This window comes from Styela clava, chromosome 13 (assembly GCF_964204865.1).
Source record: "Styela clava chromosome 13, kaStyClav1.hap1.2, whole genome shotgun sequence".
In the NCBI taxonomy this organism is placed as follows: domain Eukaryota; kingdom Metazoa; phylum Chordata; class Ascidiacea; order Stolidobranchia; family Styelidae; genus Styela; species Styela clava.
Genome location: NC_135262.1, coordinates 9,372,546 through 9,390,277, shown reverse-complemented (window position 1 = coordinate 9,390,277; position 17,732 = coordinate 9,372,546). Strand labels below are relative to the sequence as shown.

Here is a 17,732-nt window from a genome sequence, read left to right as displayed (position 1 = left end):
TAAACGGCGTTACGATTCTCATAATAGCTTATTTTAAATTGATCGTAGATTGCGGTCGAGTGGCGAATCTCACTGTCCTCCTAGTAGTCTCCGAATACCATAATACGTTCAATTAATAATTGAGAATTACTTTAAACCAATAACACAATTTCAAGTTAAGTCCTCTTAAACACAAATAATCAGGCAAAAGCAGACAAAATTTACTAAGAGAAAAAATACAACTTTGATGCTGAACAAACGAGTTTGAAAAAGAACAGTACACAACATTGGTCTACTAAAATCGTTACAAAAATGGTGGTATAATAGAAGAAACCAGTATAATTTCATAACCAACTTCTGCATGGAAATTAAATTCCAAGTTGCGAGTCGGAGTCTGGACACATCGCATTACTATTTATATTAACTTACTGTTCTAGTCCAGAGCCAATACAAGAAAATTGACAAAAACACCAATAAGTGCCTAACATAATACACTAAGCCCATGATAATCAGAATGACAAAGTCACTACAGCTGGCAAACTGAAGTAATTAATTTGACACATAACATAAGCCAAGAATCCTACTAAAAATAAAATTCAGTCATATGCTTCAAACTTTTATAAAATACATAGCAATACTCCAAAACTGAGGTATGAATAAATATGTTGGACATCTATAAAAGAAAGCACCTCAATTTGATAAATAAAGCGTTTTTGGGTAATGGAAAACTTCAATCTAAATTAGGTAATCATATTAGTGATATATATTATTAATTTTCAGATCATATTGACTTCATACTGATGAATTAACTACTAGTATTTGAAAATGGGAATACATTATGTTTTTGCCATACATTGTTCCGTCTTGAATATGCTGAAGGATATTTATTTCGATGATGAATTTTGAACACATTAACATGCTGAATGTAAATGTAGTAGAAAAAAAGTCCATCAACAGTTCAAACAATGCTCAGGAATACATTTTCCGATTAAGTTAGCTCTCACCCAAATCAAACCATTTCCTTATCTTCCAACTTGGAAGACTTAAATTTGTTTTCGAGAGAGCAAAAATATTTGACATACCGTACATCATATATATACCAATTTTGGATCACAGCAAAATCAGACTATTTTAAATTGGAAAGAATTGAAAGAATGGAAAAATACTAGATGAAATACCAACTAGTACGGAAACCGATATTTGGTTCAATATGACAAAACACAACAGAAAATATTTAACATGATTTGCCAGTTATCCTCAATGCCCTAAAATAAAACTTTAACTAAAAAATAAGGTCAAATTTTGGGTCAAATTATTCAAAACAGCTGACCAACTTATCAGAAAAAAAAACTATTATAGCACACAATCTAAAAGCAAAAAAATGGAAAACAGTGTAAATATTCAAACGTGGAACACTTAGAAGTATTAAAATTTATTTTTAAAAACTACACCATCCCTGTTTTGATTGCGATCAGAAGAGCCGGCTGCATCAGATCTTGTATATGGGTACATATCACCTTGTTTGTTTAAAGGAGCAGCTGCAGCTGCATATGATCCACTCGGCCTGCTTTGTGAACTCCCACCAACACTCCTTTCTTGACTGGAAACTGGAGCACGAGATTGCATGTACTCTCTATGTAAGTTTGCTATAAATTGATGATCAGTTGGATCAACTTGAGCGTTTTGACGAATCCATTTTCTTTCCTGTGAGAAAAAATGTACGAACATCAATACTTGTATTGGAATGTCTAGTTGTGGAAAATGTTTTCACAAGAATGCAAACATCGATAAACTGAGAAAGTATACGAAGTCACAAAGCGCTATAATGCACTTATTTTCAAAATTGTTAATGCTGTGTCAAGAAGTTGATGAGTAATGGAGTTTGACATAATCAAAATGAAAACACAAAACACTCTACAAGAAATGCTTGTGCACCCCTTACGGCTTCCTCCACCATCAAGCATATCCATCTGAAATGTTTAACTGATGAACTAATAATACCTGACGTGGAAAAGTGGTTCGCCATATGAATATTTGGCAAAGTCTTATCCTCCTCTCCTACCGCTCACAGTCTCTAGCAATTTCAATGATCAAGTTAGGTAATTCAGGTTTGGGAAATAGCTCACTGGCTGAATATTTCAGTCTTCCAGACACATGCGTAGACCATGTTCCTTCCCTTGCACATAAGCAGTCCTAGTTTTCAAACCTACAAACCGAACCCACACAGTAAAATACATTTCTCCGGTGAAAAAAATCTTACTTTTTCTAGTTGTCTTTCTTCAAACTGTTGTAGTTGTTTCTGAAATCCATAATTCGGATTAGCAACTGTTCTTGACTGCCTGACAGCATCAAGTGATGTTCTCCAAGAATGTTCTGTAACTGTTGCAATGTAAGCTACCGACACAGTGACACTTCGTGAAACTCCAGCAAGACTAAAAAAAATAATTATATTTTTTTTCTCACAGATCACAGTTATTGGATCAGATCAGTATTAAAATAATATGTCATAGCCCATATACCTCTGCTGATTTACACAGAATCAGCAACAACAACTTTAAAAAAGTGTAAATATGCTACTGTTTCTAAATCACTTCATTCAACAACAAAACCGAAAAGATGTGGAAGAATGTATTGAATTAGTGTTATGAAAATGAATAAAGTTGGAAATTATCCGATATTTCTTGGCTTATTATTCCTTGGTAAAGCCAGATAAAAGCTAACCGACAAAAAGAAATATCTGTGTCTGTCTTTTTGAATATGGATCTAGTATTGTAAAAGCATAGTAAAAGGCTAAATAGTTAATTACACGCAATCGATAACATCAGCAAAAATTGGATCACTAACCAGTGAACTAAAACTGATCCTCCACGAGATCTGAAAAAAAACAGAGGTGTGAATAAAAAAACAAACAGCGTTCTGGATATCTCTACAGGTAGATGAGTTTGGTAAAAAAAGAAAGCATATTGTAGTATAAAGAACATTCCTGGCTACGCAATATACTGGTACATGTAAGTAGGGTACAGTTTATCTGTTACGTTGTGTCTTAGAAGCATTGCAGACTTGCAGTAGTTTGAGGAATGGAATTTTAGGAACCTTGCATTTCATTTGAATATTTCTTGTAAAAAGCCCATTTCAATATATATCTCATAAAATGACTGTAACATACCAACAGTCATTTCTTGGATCTCAATTTGAATCCTAATGTGTCAGTTCGCTGATATACATCAACTTCAGGTGAAGATTAAAAGTTACAAACAATCTGATATGTGAACTTAATAATAGGAGCAATTCAGATAATAAAACGGCTTTAAAAAATAGATACACACTAACCTGGCTTCATGGATAAATTTAATACATTTATGAAAATATTGAGATCTGAAAAACAAAAAATGATAACTAGCAATGGGCTTGCATGAAATTAACTTTGACATAACATAAATTTAATTGTATAATTTTGCAAAAACAAATATTTTAGGAATTACATTTACATGGAGCCAACTTGGCTGTTTTTAATTGTTTCTCTTACGTATCTACAATCAAGATAATATATTCAATACTTACAAATTTTGATCCGGAGTATCAGATACTTTAATACAAAGATATTTCATATCCTGAATACAAGAAAGATTAAAGAAGAATAAACAAGACAACTACAGAATTCCTACAATCAATAATGGAGTGAATACTGCAGATCTTAATAAATCGAGTGAGAAGCTGATTTGACGGTTGCTGCTTTGAGACCCTGAGTGTTAATGTGTGAAACAAACTAATAAATATATGATTTCCTGAAGTCAACTTTGACCTATTATATACCTTTTCTGCAAAATTGAAATTCCACAGAAAAATAGCAGAATTCTAAAATTATATTAAAATATTTTGAAATTAGATTAAAAAACCCCCCATTTCTGAGTTCAATTTCCTGGACATCTATATTGACATGAAATGCACAATTTACAACTTTTAGGAAGGATACAATTTCGCTATGTTTATTAATTTTCCTATCAACGTTCCGATACAATAAAAGCCATGTTAATTGAAAACTCAAAAAACTACATCGGCCATGCATATCCATGCATAATATTAATATAACCCAAATACTGTTCTTATTCAGATTTATAAAATCTAACACTATGCACATCCGCAATGCTTCTATGAACTGTGTTGTTGTTGTTCTATTTATGTGATTAATTGATTGTATGTTGGAACTGCCCACTCCATATTAAATAGCATAGCATATGAACTAATTTTATTCTGGATGTGTACTCAATACTCATATTTCCGGTGAACAGAAGTTAAAATGATTTTCCTCTCTAAATAATTCAATGAAGAATTATTCTATTTTTCAGTCTAAAAATATTTTGCATTATGCATTACTGTATAGTATGCAAGACATTTAAGAATTTAGATAAAATTTGTTTTCAAATTTCATATTTTTATACTTCCCAAAAAAGGGATTAAAGAGACAAAAAGGATTAAACTTGGGTGAACAAGAGACTCTTGTCTGACGACTGGTTGGGAATACGTAGTCAAGTTGAAATTCATTTCAGTGCACAGATATAGTAAGTGGAGACGTAATTTTCCCCTGATACATGCACAAGGATGCTAAAAAAAGAAGTGCAGCAATCCTCCCACACATTGTGAATGACTTAATGAAATTATTTTAAGAGTTTACCTTCAAAAGTGGTTTTGCATTATCGTGAATTGACAAGATATGAGTGATTTGGTTCTTCTGTAATTGCTCTCGATCTTTGGAATCTAAATTCAATAACAAACCAAAGATATTATGCTTTTTGCAAACAATATTGAACCGAAGTATACGGCAGTGGTTCCCAACCTTTTATGGCTTGTGGTCTCATTCCAGAGGCTTTTGGCACTCATGGCCCCCGGTTCGTAAATACAGTAGTATTTATAGTGTTATTTTTATTGGTACATTTCAAATCCCATTAGGTTTATTTAACTCATGATCAACAAAGTGGAAACACCCTGTGAAATATTAACCTTGTCAAGCAATGAAACTGGGAAGAACGAGGAATTTTCTTGTAAAGGGAAAAGTAAAATTAGTTCTGCATCTAGGATTGTGGCCCCCTCCCCCCAACTGCTCTGGGGCCTCTATGCGAGACCACGGACACCCAGTTGAGAACCGCTGGTCTACAGGATAAGCTTGAATAATTCAATTCATTTTTTAAATAGATATTGACATAGTTACATATGGGGCTATAATTAAAACAAAATTTACACACCAACATAAAAAGGGAAGCTTATGAGTAAGTGCAAACATCTTCTAAATTTGGACAGAGTGGGACATCGTAATACACTAATTTAAAAAAAATCTCAAAACCATATGTTAATTTCAAATTATCTATTCATGAATCAACTTACCACTGAAATTTCCAATAAATAGACCAGGAAGGACCTATAACGAAATAAAGAAACATGAATTAGTCCAAAGAGTGGTTGAAAAGCCAGATTACAAATGATTTCTAGTTTGTATGGCTATTTATAGATACATCATTTCCCGCATCAAGCGATCACACATGATGACTTTCTTGTGACATGACTTTCTGTAACCTCTGATAGAGTCTGTTTTGTGAGAAGAAATTTGCTCTCACATATACTCAAAAGTAAAGGAGACATATCTCCCACAGATTTGTGGACGACGACTGGAATAACAGAAGATTTCAAATGTTTTCTGACCTTATTCATTCCATTCCCCATTTTCGGAATTGGTCGAGTTTCTCCCCACACGGAAAAGAAAACAACAGTGCTCATGTGAAAAATATGGACGTTGATTCTTCACTCAGGGCTGTATCACCACCAGCATTTCACAATTTGACAAAATTACCCGAACAAATTTTAATACCATTATTGCTAAATTCTTATTTTTGTTTGATATTTAATCATTCACAGTAAAAATAAACACAAATAGATAGAATTGATTATTGATGGATGAAAACGGACAAAAATGAATGTAAATAATAGTCTATATTTTTGCGAAGTCATATTTTATTTTAGAACACAAATTCGCATTCAACCAAGCGAATAACACAATAACATAAAAGTAATAGTGTAAGATTCAAAATATTTGGCTATGGTAGAGAATGCCAATAGAAAATGACACATATGAGTTTCTTTGGTAGTTTAAACATGCAAAACCGGATCAAATCTCAATACTGAATGTTATGGAAACAGCTAGTAATGGTCACATCTTGTGGAACCAAATTTAAAACAGAGCAACATGTTCCGAATATAGTGTTGAAAATTTGAAAATCACGATAAAAAAGGGAAATCTGTACTCGCAGGTCGCATCACAATTATAATATACAAATATTATAAAAAAAATTGTGCATTTGTATTCATAAAATGCTATCAATCAAGAAAGGAACTAGATGCTTTAGAGTTGCAACCATCTGACATAAGAAGTTCAATAATTTTCCTACAAATAACTAAGACTCTGGAATATGTGATGGTTTCAGAAAATTGAAACCTCATAATTACTGTTTTAACACCGTAATAAAAATAGTTAACATGTAATATCCTGGACAAACAAAAATATGTAAAAATTTGAAATCTGAATAAATTTCAGAGTGAATATTAAAAATGTACACATATTTTAAAGAGTTAAACTACGTAGATATATTTCAGCTTTGCACAGACAGGGGAGTAAATCTTGCATTGTGGCATAATCCTATCCAATTCAGAAACTGGTATTGTGATATGTAAAAAAAAACTCGAAACATTATGCATCAATATTCATTATTGCATGTTCTAATTGATTTTGTCTTACAAAATCTTGAAATCCTATTTAAAAGTAATTACCGTATGCAAAATTTGATGCTGAACTAAAGCGATTTAAAGTTACTGAGATTCTTCAGGAACCGTGATCTAGTCACTCTATTTTTGGTAATATTCCTTATTTCACAAACCCACATGATAACCGCTTTATGAAGGATATGAACAAATTATCATGAAATTATGGGGAAGCTTATCAAACTTATTATATTTGATGGTATTATTTGACTTATATATATAATGGATATTAATAATAGATATCAGTAGAACACACTTTTACCAATAGGCAAACACAAGCCATCATGATGATATTAAAAATCAATACAGTATAATATGCATTACAGAAACCTGGTAATGATTAACTGCAAATAGCATAGCTGCCCATGCTCATGATATTACTGCTGGGTTGACATTTTCCAATAGCTATAAGACTGACTTTTTATTAGAAATTATGGCGTTTACTTCAAGATCTTCAGATAAGGAATTCTTTTTAAATAGTGTTTAATATACCTACTTCTAAAAACTACTTCCCGAATATGCAAAACAAAATAATATTCAAACAAAAAATTGTCAATTTCGTGATTTGGGTCAGAAACACTGAAATCGAATAGAATTTAGAGAGCACAGCATTTATTAATAAATGGTACACAAAATACTAACACAGCTTCATATTTAATTAGCGGAATATTTTGATTAATTATCTTAGGTACCAATGTTATACATCATTCAGTCATTTATTTTTTAAACCCCAACGACTTGAGCCAGGAAAATTGAAAAAGTGGGATATGATATAGTCTGACAAACTTTCTGACGTTCATCTGCTATTTCGCTCTGGTGATTTGACTGTTCCAGATTGTAACGTTTTAAAGTTCATGTACAAACAAATTTATAATACAGTACATATCAGTAGCTGCTTGGCCAAAGCCTATTCAAATTAAAAGTGTGGATCCTCTGATAAAACATGACATACATTTTGGAATGATACAAGAAAAATTACACACATTTAAATTGCACAAATGAAGCAGAAGCACATACGAAATGATTGATAATTTTATACAAATTACCGAGTGAGCTGGTTTAATCAATCATACAACATGTTTCTTTTTAACTTCTTGACAATTTTTCATTCAAACTTTCACACATTGCCTAAATATTGTCATAGTAAGGGAGCTTCATAAATTAATTAATGCTCACAAATTTAAGAGGAAAAGTAGGCTATTATTAATTTATCAGTGATATCGTGTTTTACCTACTCATCGCTCAACAACTTTGATTAGTAGGCAAAGCGATTTACGTTTAAAGATTTAAATTTTATCGAAATTTTCAACAACATATTATGAATCTTATTACCAAAAAACATCACTTTTTATTCATAAATATGTAGGAAGTTGATGTTTCAAATGTCATATTGCACAAATCATACACATCACCTCACTTCACTTCATCAAAAAATATATATATAATAATTTTATAAATACTAAACGATAAATGCAGTCAAAATGAAATAGAATTAGAATATCCAGTTTTTCAAAACTTAATATCAAGAGAAAAACCACTTTTGCAACAGAATTATGTTTTTATTTAATTGTTTGCTAAATATCAAACAGATTTTTGTTATCAATACAACATCCTCCTTTGTAGACAGGGATTTGAAACAGAAAATCGAAATATTCTTGTAGTTTTTTATGAAAAACTATGAATGAAAACATTGACTTTAATTTACTGGTAGCTTTAATTTTCATGTCGGAATCAAATAAATCTAATTTGAACCTGTTGAGGATATAATTTATTGATTGAACTATATATTGATTGATTGAGAGATTTATTGAAAATTGGGAATCAAATCAAATTAAAACTTATTTTGATATTAAAAACAACTTGTTAACAAAGATCAAATTAAATGTTACAAGTGAATTTGCCAAAGTTATCAATTTTTTATGCAGAGTTGGAAAAATAAACATGTTGAAATTGAAATGAATATTTTTCTTTTTCAGAAATTTCAAATAACCACAGATTTATTCGAACATTAGCACAAATCAAAATCATCTGTAATTGGAACAGAAGAAGATGGCGGAATTTTAAGATTGTTATTTTCAATATTAGATGTGCTTTCTGATAAAGAATCATAAGATGTTGTATTATTAAAAGCATCTAATCCTTCATTAGTTCTTTTAGTGTCACTACTTCTTTTAAATAATTCTTCTTTGGTTGAAAAATAAATTTCTGATCGAGGTGATGATGACGAAGACGCTCTCATCGTATAGGTATGTCTTTTTGTAATAACTGGACGACCACTTTTCGTTTTGAAAAGTTCATTTCGTGCAGCAACAACATCAATAGGTTTCTTTGATTTTGCAACATTTTTAGGACCCTGGTCTAAATCTTCAAGACCAGTAAGAAAGATTGCATTTGTATCTCCAGTTTCTGGCACAATGACGCCTACATCTTCATCAATAATACTTTTCAGAGGTTTATCGGTGTCATTCGGAACTGTGAGATGTGTTACGGGAACGCTTGCATTGTCTTTTTTGATAGAGTTAGATTGAATGCGTCTCGGAGATAAAGAAACTGATTTAGCATTTTTTCTATTTCCAAACAGTTCTCCCCGTAAATTATTCAATTCTGCACTTCTATCATGAACCTTTTCTTCTAAATTGATAGGTGTTTTGCGAATACCGTTCATCTCTGATTCTCTATTAGTACCTTTTCTTTGAGGTTGTGGAGGGGTTGAAGTTGGTGGTATTTGAGGTGCATCATAACGAGGAGATCTGATCATAATAGGTTTACTTTGATTTTGAGCCCCGAACGCATGCTCTAAAAGAGTTTTAAGATTAAATAAAGTTGGACGTAAATCAGATGTTTGTATTCCAAGAATATATCTCATTTGGCCAATGTTCTTATTTAATAAATATATCGCATAGTCAAATAAAAACCTTTCTTTGCTGCTTCTTGAATATAAAGGAAAAACTCTCTCTTTTTCTTGAATCTTTTCTAAGACATTATCAATAATTGAAGTTTGAGATCCTTGTAAAATCATAGGATATCTCACGGGTATTAATAAAAAGTACGAAATCATATATAACATTTGGCTGACATAGCCCATAGCAACAGCGTTTTTAGTATCATCTTTAGGTATGAGACTTTCCGCTTCAGCTAAATGAATATCACATATGGTAAAGGCTGGAACCTGTTTGGTTACTTGATTCTGGCCCTTACCAGATGTAGAATTTTTCCCTGTACTCGGTACTGTATAGGGAAGAATAGGGAAAATATAGGCAAGCTCAGATAGTACATCCATATGCCGAGATCGCAGCTTACCACTCAAAAGACCAGTTCTTTGACGCAAAACAATAATTTTATCAGAAGCTTCATTGAAACGATCTCGTTCATCTACTACAATAGTTCGATTTTCACTAAGATGAGAATCTTTATTAGTATATGTATATTGAAGAGCATGCAGTTCACTTTGCTCTGTTTTTAACATCGATGATTCTCGATATAAAAGGAGTTTCAAACGTTTTATACGCTTTCGTGCATCTTCTATTTGCTTCAATTGTATTCGATGCATTTCTGTGTTTTGCATCAATAAACGTGAGGTTTCTGCATAATTCGTCGTACGCTGCTTTGCCTGAGTAATTGATTTATGACACGTAACCATTCTTGTCAATGAAAACACGTTACATGAGCCTTTTTCTTCATCCAAATTAAAACGTGGGCAGTTTCCATATGGATTATCAGTTGAAAAACATTGGGAAAGGGAATAAAAACTGCCACTAATTTGGATGACTAAAGCATTCGGTGAAAACACAATTTCTGCGCGATGTAAATATTCAGCTATATATGATAATCTAGACAAATTCCAATTCCATGAAAGCAAAGTATCTGATTCTCCAGTATTCAAATTTCTCTGCCATAACTGAAGAGTAAATTGATTTCCAGTTGATAACTCTGTTTTCGGTATATCAAAATTAATCCATTGTGGGTTACTGCATAAATCAGTAGGTTCACTTTCGAATATTACTTGGTGCTGATTCAAATCTGTATTTTTATCTAAATTCGCAAAAATTTTGATAAAAATTTTTGGAACAGATTGAGCTTCAGTTGTTCCTGTAGTTGCATTATCCAAACTAATAACAGAATCATATTGTGGTATCCTTAAGTTACGAATGTAAACTCCGGTAATATGACGTAAACGTCGCTGCTGTAAAAGAGCATGTATGTTTCTCTGACTTTCATCACCTCTCTGCATTTTATGTATTAATTATGCCTACAGAAGCATCTGTAAATTAAAAGTCAATAGTCTATAAAATAGAGTTTATGGTATAATACAGTAACAGCTTGTTCAATAATTTCATTTTTGAATGGCAGAATTATTGTTCGGTTTCAAAATTTTCAAGTATGCAGAAGGATTTTGGTAATTCAGTAATTAGTGAAACGACAAAGAAATATTTTATTTTATAGGCTACTAAACAGGCATTTCTCAGGACATTGAAATTTGGGGTCTGGTATAGTTTAGTACCACATGCACTTTTAGTTGGCCTGGCTCAACAATTTTTGCGTATGCCAATCCTAACCCCCACCTGACTACGTCACCGAAAAATTACGTCGTTTCGACGTCACATTGGCGTAATACAGTAATAAGGACCACCAAAGTATGCGGATGGTCGTCCAAAATGCGCAGATGATCATCCGAAATCGAGCAAGCTATTTATCTCGTTTTCCCGTCACGATAGGAGAGAGATCGCCGGCGTTAGCGAGTTCGTTATCGGCGGCGCAGATGCCATTTCGGGCGATCGTAATTATACTTTGACAATCCCTATGACCTGTTTGTGATGTCCTATTGACGTAATTTTTGGATGTCATAGTCAGATGGGGGTTAGGAATAACTCATGCAAAATTCGTTTTAATACGCCAACTGGAAGTACTTGTGGTACTAAACTATACTAGACCCGAAATTTGGGAGATATTGTTTTGTCTGGAACTGTCTAAAATTCATGTGATAAATAATGTGACGTAATTTTTGGATGGCGTAGTCAGGTGAGGGTTAGGATTGGTATGTCAAAAAATTGTTATGCTTCGCCTACTAGAAGTACGATAGGTACGAAACTACACGAGACCCGAAAGATTCATTTTCAATTACGAAATCTTGATTTTCACCTATATAAATCTACCCAGATTTATTGCCCCACTCAATATGTGTTTGCGTAATGCCTCGCAATAGTTAGATCCAATATGGAATGTTTATGTAACTGTCTTTATCAAATGCGTCAACTTTTTTTCGTTTATTGCCGACTAAAATACCACAGACACTCGTCAAAACAGGGTCGATCTTGGACGATACCGGTATAGTCTAGCCATTGACTTGAATTCTAAAAATAGCCTATTCAATATTTTGCACAACAGAAATTGACAAAGTAACTTGTTTTGCGATATAACTTTGTATTTGGAGAAAGCGTGTCATAAAAGTCTTATCGGTCTTATCGGCTTTCCTCTCCCCCAGGATGAATATGTAAATCCTATCCTATCCTAAACCAAAACGCTTTGGTTCGATGGACGACGGAAAGTCTTCTCATCGCCTCTAGTGACCTATATTGCTCTTGTCTAGATTATCATATATAGCTGAATATTTACATCGCGCAGAAATTGTGTTTTCACCGAATGCTTTAGTCATCCAAATTAGTGGCAGTTTTTATTCCCTTTCCCAATGTTTTTCAACTGATAATCCATATAACTAATTTCTTTTCGCAAGTAATAAAAAAAATACTACACGGAAATATTCATATACAATTAAAGAGAAAAGTAGCCTACACAGTAGCTCAGTGTAAGAGGATAGGATAGGATATAGGATAGGATATACATATTTATCCCGGAGGAGAGGAAAGCCGATAAGACGGCTTAACCATATCGCAAACCACGGCTTCTCGTCCGGTTACCAGTCCATGTCGGGTATGGGATTAGTTTTAGTTATTTGTTTTTCGGAAGCATGGACTTGATGGTGGAGGAAGCCGTAACCGACCAGCGGTTACGTGAACCACCCTACGACGGCGAGGAGTCCAGCAATCCCCCGCACATAACTACCCCGCATGGGAATCGAACCTGCGAACCCACGCAGGGTGATCAGAGATGCGGTGACGAGCGTATTCCTAACGCTTAGCACGATGAGCCAGTTATTGGATCCAAAATAAACCTCTGAATCGTTTTGGTATTATGTTGTTGTTCTTGTTGATATTTTTTGTTTTACCGTATGAAAACAAATTGCTCTCTCATCAACTACTGGAACAATTGCTTTGGAATGATTAAGTATTGCAGTTTTCACTAGGAGGCATTCACTTTATTTATTTCAAAACTCTCTGTGTGCTCTATGTGATTCTTTTTTCGCCTTTAAATTTTGTGTGATTACCTCTTCAAAATCAATACAAATTATTTGTAGCCGTTCTTCGACCTCACTCTTGCGCTACGCAAAGGCGAAAGTCGGAAGTTTTTAACGGTACGTAACGGTAGGCTACTGTAAAAGGTAAGGTGGACTACTGGTTCGCTTTGTCTTCGTGCCCAAATATCCAAGCATCCCTTTCTTGTTATTGTTGGTCTTTTTCTTGTTGTTGTTATTAAATGAATAATTAATGAAAAAATCGCCATTTTCATTACCTACTGAACCAATTGCTTTGAAATTGAATATTTTCGTTGTGTTAGAAGGCCAGACTATTACTTTTATTTCTTTATTTAAACCTGCAATGTTTGGGAAGACAACCAATAGACATGGAAAAATTTACATTAGTTCTCATCATGTTGTTGAACTCGAATGCGATGTAAAAATTGTTTATCTAAATAGATGTTGTCCGTGTTGTTGACATAATTTTCAGTAGCTAAAGATGAAAATGTCTCTTAGGTGCCTAATAGCCCACTGTTGTCCTCAATTTGACATTTATTCAGAAATTAGAAACACGTAATCGTCAATTTAGACACCCTTGGATTTTGAAAAACCTCATGCCGAATATATATAATTAATGTGGGAAAAACGAGTCAACAAGACGTCATGGAATAAAAATCTTAAATAGAGCTGATATAAAAGACTACAATCCCATCACATATAAATATGATAAATTCTTATATCTGCCGTAGCAATATCTGCAAACTTTCTAACAGGGGGCCATCGAACTTCTTCATATGCCTTTCTAAGAAATATGTTGTGTATAAAACCTTCCGACCAACTTAAACAGGTAGAAGTAGTTATGAATTTTGGACGGGATACTTTCGGTCTCCAAATGACTATGCATATAATTTGTTTTATCTGAATTATACTTGATGATCGTATCAAATAAGAGCTCACTCGTCATCTACACTCAATTCCCTTCTACAATGATGAGAAAAGACACAGAATTTATTTTAACTGGTAGACCTACGTGTCAGTAGCAGTGGAAAAACCTTTTCACAAAAACTTTTCATTTAACTAACTTCCTCATTTTTGCGTCAAAAATTGAAGACTCTATTAAAAATGTATATAATATATACTGTATACCGTATTTATGAAATAAACACAGAATGTACGTTTCACTGGATAATGAAATGTATATTCCGTTATAAAATAATTGAGACAGCTTCCAAGAAAAAAATGTAACACTGAGATGCATTGTGATTCCGTAGGCATTAATGCTATACATTAAGTATATAGGCAGTCATTTTCCAGCGGAAATGTCATAAATGAAATTTAGCAAAATTATATCAATAGTACAGTAAGGATTATTAGGATTAAAAGTCAACATGATTCTCAGGTTGAATTTGCAAAATCCATATTGTATGCTACCATTTCTCCTCCGTATACCCTGGAATAGTTGTTTCTAAATTTGTTGACACTTGTTCTTCATTTTTTGTAGGGTTTGACTTGACTGAAATGAAGGTGATAGACTTAGAAGTTCGACCACCCGGTATGAAGACTAATATACTTATTTTATACAAGTCATATTGAGTGGATTTTAACACGTGTCACAAAATGTAAATTTAGGAACTGGGTTGCATTGAATTGCAATTCAAATTCAGCTAGAATGCAGTTTGAATTATCGATCCATTGCACATTTACAAAGGCTCATCCAAAACGCTAAAATCTGAAGAATCATTTTGTACATTATTTATTACACAGGATACGCAAGTTTTATGCAAATGTCCGCACTGCACCTCTAAGATTTAACAACGATCGGTTTCTCGATCGAAATCTGTGGGACATAATTTAGTTGTACGCACCTTGAAATGCTTCATTAACAGTCGACATAGCGATTGGAATATCCTGAAAAGGACGAAAATTGATATTACTAAGCTCATTCAAGAAATATCGCTACCTCACTCAGGGTACATAAGGGGGAGCACTAGCTCTTTTCGATAAAGTTTCTTTTTCTGATCAAAGTCATGTGTAGAACGAAGTGGGATACAATGAAAACGGTTTTGTGATATATATATATGTATATATTAATCTCTTAGTGTTAGTCGATTTGTGGCATTCTATCTCTCCAGCTCGAATTGCAATCATTTCATATGTATATGTATTAATCACTTAATGGAAGTAGCTCATTGGAAGATATCTTTAGGAATTCAATAAGCCATATTACTTTTGATTTGAAAATTTTCAAAATCGGCAGTTCGATGCTACAATACAGTGCTGGAATTTGAAAATATCTGAGGCGCTATGGTAAAAAATACTAAATTTGCTTAATGTATTGTATGTTGTGGTACAAAATTTGCATATTGTGTACCTGAACTTGAGTAGACCTGGAGCACACACAGCATTTCAGAGAACTTCCAGCAAAAGATGCACCTACGATGCATAATACAGACGATGTTCCGCAAAACACGACAAAAATTGCTCCAACAGTAGTTGATCCCACTATAAGCCACGCGATTCCAAAAGCAATCCCAATGACGAGGGAAATGGATGAAATTATAGATAAAACTAAAGTCACAACTGCCTGAAAATTTAAATCAAGTTGTTTAATTAACGTAAGCAATATCTAGGGGGGAAAAATATTGAATTGGGTTTAATTAAATATGAACAGGTCATTCAAAATTACAAAAACTGACGAAAATTCGAACTCAATGATAATATTGCAATATTCTAGTGTTTCTAAAAATGTTTAATTTGACACAATGACTAATTAAAAGTATTCGCTGCGTGCTTAGTAAATAATCCTCAAACAATATATATATATATATCGAAAAAAACAAATAAAAAGCACGAATAAACAATTTTATGTTATTCGATATTATAAATAGAAAAAAGTCTACTCACCAACCATTTGTATGGTTTGCAACCTAATGCAATCCCAAAACTTGCGGTGAGAATGTACTGAAATAAATAAAAAAAAATTCGAAGATGCATTAAATTTTCGACTGCTCGCTTTAAGTGGAGTTTTTTAGTTTCATCTTCGAAACGGAAAAGTTATTGTTAATGTTTTTTTGCCCTTTCCTTTACAATATTTGGGTTGAGGATAACTCTAGACCAGTGCTCGTCAACCGGGTGTATAGTACACCCCAGGGTCCCAAGCAGAATGTCGTCATAGATCATCTATCCGATTCTGGCTATAATTCACGACTCCGGATATACACCTCTTATCGTAACTCCGAGAATTAAGTAAACAACAACTCATTATACTCAATAACATTCTCACCATAATACATTCGCTGATGTAAATTACTGCAAACACTGCATATGCGTCAAGAGTTAACGAAAATACTACGCATAATCCTAGAAGCACCACTCCCAGTATGAGCTCAGTGATCTGAAACAAAAACCAACAATAACTCATGTAAAGTAGCGGAGTACATACTCATGATTTCTGGTATACTCTTGTATTCTATGGTGGAATATATTCGTTTTTACTTTAACGCAGGGCTTCCCAACGTGATCCACAGCGCGATCATAGGGGTTCCACAAATAAAGTTCTAATTATATTAAAAGAGTAAAGTTGTTGCACTTTTCATATGTTGGATAAACCAAAATAAACGAAAGAGCACCTGTTAGATTAGTGTTAAATTCGATTCGAGCCACAAGATTCTTACTGAAACTTCTGTTAGTTTTTCACCAAATAAATTTTGTTAGATAAATAAAAACTTAAATTTATTTTTAAAAAAATTTTGTTTTGGGGTACTAGAAAACCAGCGAGCAGCAGAGTGACAAAACCGCCCATCTATGTCAGGTGTCTTAGGGTTCTGAATTGAAAAGGTAAATAATAAATAATTGAATGAACCTATCACAGCTACACTTCCTGGTTGTCCAAAATTGAATATGGTAATAATACCGAGTACACTAAAATTTAATTAAGGCAATAAGTGATTCAATTTGGATATCTCTAATAAACACTTGGGGCTCCATATGACAATGAATAAAAATGTAGGGGTCCACAGCGAAGAAAAGGTTGGAAAGCCCTGCTTAAAGAGAATGCAAACATTAACAATCACCACATGCTTTCAATTTACAGAGCTGTGGATGCGGTATACTAAGTTCGCATAGTATTCGGCATGCATCTACATCCCATGCCTTCCCTCGGGTATATTAAGATAATTTTTGCTATTTTGAAACAGTTTTATTTTACAGGTTCAACTTAAGCTGCTCGAGGTATTGCTGATTGTTTGTAATTCAATTTCACGTATTTTAATAAATCACTTATCAACTGCATGTGAAATTACAGCTGACCAATGAATAAAAATATCATACGGCAATCCCAAGAAAGACATATTTTCTTCTTTCTAAGCTCTCGGCAATTTGAACTTCAATTTGCAGTAAACGGAGTCCATGTTCCGACGACATTTGATTTAATTTGACGCTGTGAAATTGAAAAAAAAAATCAGCTATCTATACAGCCTATGATGATTGGCGCTGGGTTATATATTGCTCAGAATGATTTCAAACGAATAAAATGATCTTTTTTGAAATTAAGCTTTGTACCGGATACGTTAAAACTGAAAATTCAGAAATTGAA

At 33.3% G+C, this 17,732-nt stretch overlaps 4 protein-coding genes across 4 annotated transcripts in view; 1 reads left to right on the top strand and 3 right to left on the bottom strand.

The window, feature by feature from the left end:
• LOC120332784 (sulfide:quinone oxidoreductase, mitochondrial-like) overlaps positions 1–17,732 on the top strand; it is a 78,270-nt gene that overhangs the window by 32,390 nt on the left and 28,148 nt on the right. The window lies entirely within an intron of this gene.
• LOC120333473 (dual specificity protein phosphatase 22-like) lies at positions 180–5,868 on the bottom strand. The gene is made up of 8 exons (XM_039400903.2): positions 5,674–5,868; positions 5,359–5,392; positions 4,652–4,734; positions 3,541–3,590; positions 3,310–3,354; positions 2,824–2,853; positions 2,240–2,411; positions 180–1,683 (listed from the first exon to the last, which is right to left on the bottom strand). Exons 1-8 carry the CDS (start codon positions 5,746–5,748, stop codon positions 1,405–1,407), a joined length of 768 nt encoding a protein of 255 aa, XP_039256837.2. The 5' UTR covers positions 5,749–5,868; the 3' UTR covers positions 180–1,404.
• LOC120333471 (UV radiation resistance-associated protein-like) lies at positions 5,853–11,044 on the bottom strand. The gene has a single exon (XM_039400900.2). It carries the CDS (start codon positions 11,015–11,017, stop codon positions 8,795–8,797), a length of 2,223 nt encoding a protein of 740 aa, XP_039256834.2. The 5' UTR covers positions 11,018–11,044; the 3' UTR covers positions 5,853–8,794.
• LOC120333474 (uncharacterized) lies at positions 14,309–17,564 on the bottom strand. The gene is made up of 6 exons (XM_039400904.2): positions 17,468–17,564; positions 16,422–16,532; positions 16,043–16,099; positions 15,510–15,722; positions 15,004–15,046; positions 14,309–14,651 (listed from the first exon to the last, which is right to left on the bottom strand). Exons 1-6 carry the CDS (start codon positions 17,558–17,560, stop codon positions 14,566–14,568), a joined length of 603 nt encoding a protein of 200 aa, XP_039256838.2. The 5' UTR covers positions 17,561–17,564; the 3' UTR covers positions 14,309–14,565.